The 6,568-nt window shown below is 39.7% G+C and overlaps 1 protein-coding gene across 1 annotated transcript in view; it reads right to left on the reverse strand.

Moving 5' to 3' along the window:
* Positions 1-6,231, reverse strand: part of JPH1 (junctophilin 1) — a 79,898-nt gene extending 73,667 nt beyond the window's left edge. Inside the window, exon 1 of the mRNA XM_009070603.1 lies at positions 5,479-6,231. Coding sequence (XP_009068851.1) covers positions 5,479-6,206 — 728 coding nt within the window. The 5' untranslated portion in view covers positions 6,207-6,231. The remainder of the gene's footprint in view (positions 1-5,478) is intronic.
* Between the last annotated feature and the right edge of the window lie 337 nt (positions 6,232-6,568).

Below are 6,568 nucleotides of genomic sequence, written 5' to 3' on the forward strand. Positions count from 1 at the left end.
TACAGCAGATCTTTGTACTGAAGCAAGCAGTCTTACATAAATACCTTTGGTATTTGTTGGATCCTATTCCTAAGCACAATGTTCATATTTCAGCTATAATAAGTAAAGCATCTCCAAGGCGTGTGAGGCACCAGTCTCGCAAGTGTCCAGTTTAGTTTCTTGAGTAAAGTGAGATAGGTAGAGTCAGCTGAATCCATCATGGAAAGCTGTGTGTGGCACCACACATAACTCAGTGCCATCTGGAATGATTGGCAGCTGCCATCTAGTGTGGACACAAACTGTACTGTCACATGCATATAATTTCAGCTTTCCCTAGAAATCACAGTTTGTTCAGGTCCAGCTGAATGCGCTGGTCACGCAAGGCAATGAATGCAACAAAGGAACTGGCTACTAAACCAGTTAGTACTCCTTCTTGACACTTCCACATGCTTCATACAATCCCACCAAGGGCAGCACAGCATACTGAAACTTACTCAGAATTAAGCTTATGAAAAATATCTTATATAACTGCTGTACTGTGGACACTGGTGCTCTGGGGCAGACGACTGAGCTGTGCTGTTCACAAGCAGGTGCTGCCCAGTGACTTGAAGCCAAGGCTAAGCGCACAAGCCCAGACTAGGGCACCACCAGGCCAGGGCTCAGGGTAAAGCAAAGTCCTCTGAACCCTTCTCAGCTTTGAACATAAGTCACCTACTGGCTCCATGAGGCTGCTAGGACAGCCAGGGAGAGCAGGGATCCAAGAAAGTTTATGCTGTGGCAGCGGGGTCACTCCCAGATGAAATTGTTCTACTGAGTCTGAAACTCTGGTTGTGACTCTGTCTCCTGAACAGCCTGTTCTATTAAAAAATAAAGGCCGAAACTTAGCCATAGCATCTGTGGACTTGTACACAAACATGTTAAAAATAAAATTGAGCTGTCTAAAAAAGCTGCTCTGAAAAAGAAATCGCTGCAGAAAAGACACCAGTTAATCCCCTTCAGCGCTCCCCTTACAAGGTCTTCCTGACTAGAGGCTTGCTAGTCACTGCTATCTGAGCACAGACAGCTAATTAGCAAGGAGGAACGGCTCCATATTATTAGCAGCAAGATATTGATTTTACTGTTATCTTGATCTCGGGTCCTTTCACAGTCTCTCGCCAGTTTCCGTTTGTTGGGCACTGCTATTTTCCCAGACTGCAAGGTCTCTAGACGGGGTAATTTGTTTGTGCAGCACCAAACACAAAGGCACCATTATCCTTCACCAAACCTCAGGTGCTCAGGTAATGAGAACCTACCACAATATTGCTTTTAAGGTGGTCAGAAGTTCTCATGGTATATTATGACACCACATAAACCGTACTTAAAGTCACTGAAAATGCTAAAGTAATTAAAATTATTTAGCTTTTGGAGAAGAGAATGAAAAAAAAAGTTAGAATTATTGAATCTGCTTGTTTTATAACCTGAAAGATCAATGAAGTATAAGGAAAATATCAACAAGGAAATATTTTTTCTTTTAATTTCTTTTGCCATTTTCCTCCACACTATTTTTGGTTCATATTTCTCACCCTTACTGCACTTTCATCTTGCCCCTCTGTGTCCTTGCAAAGTTTGTTTTCCCTCAAAGAATAAACATTTAAAGGAGAAGACACCTTTTAAGGGGTCATTACCTAGGAAAATCTCAAGGGAATAATTAAAAAAATAAGGCCTTGTTCTGAGACCTGAGTTTCAAACCTATAAAATTGACTTTCCTGAAAGATTTTGGTACAGAAGGGTTGTATGTAAACAAACATAATTCCTTTTGCTTCCAGTGCTATATGTTTACTTACAGGACTGATGCATTTAAAAACACCCCGTGACACTGAGTATTAGAAGGTAAGATTATGTTCAAACTCTGAAAATTAATTCCAGAAACATTACAGTTTATCTCATCATAAGTATTGACCAAGGCGAAGTTAATATAATACACTATAATGAGAACTTAAATGATTTTCATACTAGAAGTGCTGTAATATAATTCTAGTTCATATTGAACTGCAGAGGGATATCTCCTTTGAATGAGACATACGACAGTGATGAAAAGGAAGTTGAAAATCCCTACAGTGAGAATTATGTGATATCCTCAAAACAAGTTTCTACTTGACTCTTGGTTGAGTGCACATTTGAGGCTTTTTAGTATCTTCCAAAGTGCTCTTCCAAATGTGTATCTTCCAGCATTTGAAGCATTTCACATGTGTAGAAAAGAATTTATTATAAGTTTCTGGAAGGCAGCTCTTCCTTTTAGACACCGAGACCCAAAAAGGGCACATAAACCTGACTGCTTTTAGCACAATGTGTTAAGGATCAATTTAAACTAATTAATGTCTATAATAATGATTTTTTTTAAAAAAGCATTTTAGTATTTTATAAGGGAAAAATAGCTGTGATATCATTTTAAAAGCATTTTTATTCATGGCTAATTTATAATCTGTTTTGGATACAGATCTGTGCAGCAGAGTCTGGTAATTATTTCCCTGGTACAGCAGATTTTTTTACATCACACAATTTTGTGATCTGGTATCTTTTGAGAAATGCTGCTACTATTTCTAAAACACCTCAGTACAAATGCCTCAAAAAACCAAATTCAGGTTCAGAGAAGCACAATTTATCCCAACTTTTAGATTTCACTGTGTACACCAAACTGCCATTTTAGATAAAGGAAGACTACACAGTTATTAAGGAGGATTTTTGACATAAAAAGACATCAGGAATATAAAGCAAAACAGTGGTTGGTCTCGTCGACGACTGTGTGGACATCTGTCACAGGTCAAACTACCAGCCAAACCTGTCATGACCAGCAGGGAGCTATGAAGAGGTCTGTGGTCTGTTTTCATTTGGCTGAACAAACATTTTGGGAATGAACAATACAGGAAGAACGGCACACAAGTCAAAGCTGCATTGAAAAGGAAGGTATCTGGATGAGAGTCAGGGTGTCTTGCTCTTTGGGATGGAAACCTAAACATTCAATAGTTCTGGGGGTGAAAAAAAGTCTATCTAGAGAGTTCTTCCATTAATGGAATGGAAATCTACAGTAAGGACACATTGCTGGTGACATCTGCCAGGTCTGAAGCACAGAAGGCTTTACAGGCCAGTGTGTGGTGAGGTTATACCACATGGGCATTACCACCTTTGCATTACACATTGAAGAAATGACAAAAGGTGCTCCTAGACTTTTTTGTCTAGTGGTGATTGTTAGGAAACAGGCAAAACCACCATCCTCACATCCACCTAAGGTGATGTTGCAGGGATACTACTGTCTGAATAATTAATACATTATTAATATATCATTTGGGTAAAAAAAGCAGTCACAAACCACTACTGCTTCTTGAGTTTCAGTGAGACAGAAGTTCTTTCATCTTGAAACCATACCAATCTGGTCAGCCTAGCCAAGAATTTAGCAACTGTTTGAAATGGAAGGTTTTCTCCTCAATGCTTCTCTAGAATCTCTTCCAGATGATCTGTCTCTTAGACAGTGCTACTGACTCTGCCAATACGACAGTCCCATAGTTCACACAGCACCATGGCCTTGCTCCTACTGCTTGACACTAAAGGCAGTTCTGAAAACTTGAGCGATGGGAAGGGTCGTGTCATTCTTAGTAGTTAAGTCCAACACACACTCACAAGTGAAGTTAATTCAGCCTTTATGCCTGATGTTGCCTGACATGGTGTCAGGTCTCTCAGCCTTTGAATCACTGCCAGTACAGTTTGTGCAATGGCTGCTAAAAAGAGAGGAAACCTGAATCTGCAATCTTGCTATCCATACTGGTAGTCATGGGACTGTTTCAGAATGATTCCCAGCTGAAAAACGAAAGGGATAGATAGCCCCTGGTCACAGCTGCACTACAACTGATGCCTTCTGTTGGTGCACTTTCAAAAATGTACTTTCAAGAAATAAACACCGTTTTCATAAATTGTTTCAAAAGAAGCAATTTGAACTCTGTCCTTCACCGAGAACTGAAGGGAAAGAAAAGCAAACAAAACACTTCAGAGACATATCCCTTCTTAAAGATGAAGTGCATAAACTGTGCCTTGGGACCTATTGGTCTCAGACTACAGCTCTTTGTTAGCATTATATGGACTCTAAGTGGTGCCTCCCCCTCTCCACACATCCCACCACCCACATTTTTTCAGAACTAGGACTTATTACACACTGACAGAACATGAATGGGTTGCAGTACTTAATGTCAGCTATTACTGATCTGCTTTGCTAATATGGCATGCTGTCATATAATGCCTTACATATATTTATAGAAGTAACTGAGTATATGCTACCATCCAGTTACTTAGGTGACCAGTTCTCAGAAAGGTTCTTTAACAGTATGCCAAATTCTTCATAGCAATGTCTCAACTGCTTTTCCTATAAGCCACCTAAATATTCAAGCTTTTCTACTTATGCAGTTTTTGGTATTTTCTGTATTCCTTATGACTGTCAGGAAAAGGATAGTCACTGAGGACACACAAGTGACCACAATAAATCACGAATCAGTTGTTCAGCTCTAAGTGTAATGTGACATCCTCATTCTAAAATAGTAGGAAGCTTTTCTTTCATGCATATTTCTGTGCTTTTTTAAAAAAAATAATCCAAAGCATGTTTCAAGAAAAGCTTGCCTGAGGAAACAAACTAAAACCAAGAAAAGAGAAACTACCACAAAAACTTATTGAAAGGCATTAAAAATTAAACAGCTTTTTAAGGAGCTCTCAAACTTAAAAGTGAAACCTATTAAAATTGTCTATACTCATTTAATTTGTAACAATTCCATTTCAAACAACTTTGCTTGGCTGTTGGCTAGGAGTTCAAAGTGAAAATGACATTTTTCTCCACTGCTAATACCCATACACTTCTCCCATCTCATACACTTGACAGAGGTGTGGGGAGAAGACAACTCCCCGCTATTTGAGGTGGTGGTCATATGATCAGATGGATTCAGCAGAAGCATGCTCCAGAATGAGTCCTAACTCTTGTCAGGTACTGCCCTGGCTACAAAATCAACAGACTCCCTAAGCACAATAGCCTGAACCATTATTCTTGCACTGTTTGTACCACAGTCTCTCAGGTAAACAGAAGCACCTTAAGATGTCCAATGTCAAATGGGCATCTTCAGTGAGTCTCAGATGCCACCCACAAAATCAGTAATACAATAAGCATAAATGGAGCATGCTTATGGGAAGATAGTTGATCTTCACATGGCCTAAATCATTATGTTTCCTCTCCAGTTTTATTTTTGACACAGATTTAAAAGCATAATGCAGCAGCTCTTGAGTGAAAGTAGAAACGCACTGAGAATGGAAATTTACTTTCACAGTATATTATGGAACATATACAAACATCTTTACTCAAATGAGCTGAAGTTCTACGTCTTGTGTGTGCAATCCCACTAAAGTCAATGGAGCCACACATCTGAAACTGAAAGGTGAGCAAGTACTCAGCTAAAGCAAACATTTACAACCTTGCATTTGATAACGTACCTTGAAGTTGCAATTTCTACTTTGGTTCTTGCCATAGCAGCTGCTCGCTGTGCACCCTCTATTGCTCTATCCACCTTTTCTCTAGTTTTTGTGTTTCGTATTGGTATAAGTTGTTTTCTTATTCCACGGACCAAAACATTATTTTTATACTTTCCCTCTTCTTTGGTGCCATCTGGAAACATGGTACATCCATATCCATGCCTCCTGTTGTTCAGCCATTCTCCTTCATATTTCATACCATTTGAACGTTCACTGATACCAAAACCACTGCGCTTGTCATTCTTCCATTCACCCATATAGGCTTCTGTAGTGGTGGCATCAACATGGTCTTCCATAGAGCTACAATCACAGTCAGTGTCTCCAAAACTAATTGTAGAGTTGGCGTCGCTAGAACTAATCCTGCTCATAGCAGCATCGCTCCGGACGGAGCTCCGTTTGCTAGATATCGATGACCTAGATTCTGATTTCCTAAGTTTTATACTACCAAGAAGGGATCCTCTTCGGAATAAGCCTCCTTTTTTCTTAATGCCCATGGCTTCTGCATCACTGTGAAAATTGAGCACAAAACCTCCTCTTGTTCCAGCCGGACTGTCTGACGTGATGTCATGCAGAACAGTGCCGTTGCTCTGCTCACTTCGAAGGGAAGCTAGAGATGTTCGGAGGGGTGAACGGATCACAGTTGCCATGCCATAGGGAACACTCTGACGTACACCGTATCCATGTCGCATCCCTCCGGTCCACTGCCCCTGGTATGTACCTTTTAAAGTAATAAGGAGAAGTTAAATTTGGGAAGCTGTAGAACACCTAGAACACTACATCCAATATGCGACAGGCAATACTACATTGTCAGCTCTGTTTTCAGTAAGAAGAAATGCAGAAAAATCACAGCACATGACACAGTAGATAACTCTCAGATAGACACAGTAGAGTAACTTTTGTTACTTGTTTTTCTTATATTTTTCTGCTTAAATCCTTCACTTTCACAGCTGAAGTAATTTATTTTGGCAACTAAGACACAGTAGCTATAATCATAACCATTTTTTGAATGGATCTCTCCAGGGAGAAAAAAAAAACAAACAAAAAACCAAAA

Source organism: Acanthisitta chloris, unplaced genomic scaffold, assembly GCF_000695815.1.
Source record: "Acanthisitta chloris isolate BGI_N310 unplaced genomic scaffold, ASM69581v1 scaffold3750, whole genome shotgun sequence".
NCBI classification, from domain to species: Eukaryota; Metazoa; Chordata; class Aves; order Passeriformes; family Acanthisittidae; genus Acanthisitta; species Acanthisitta chloris.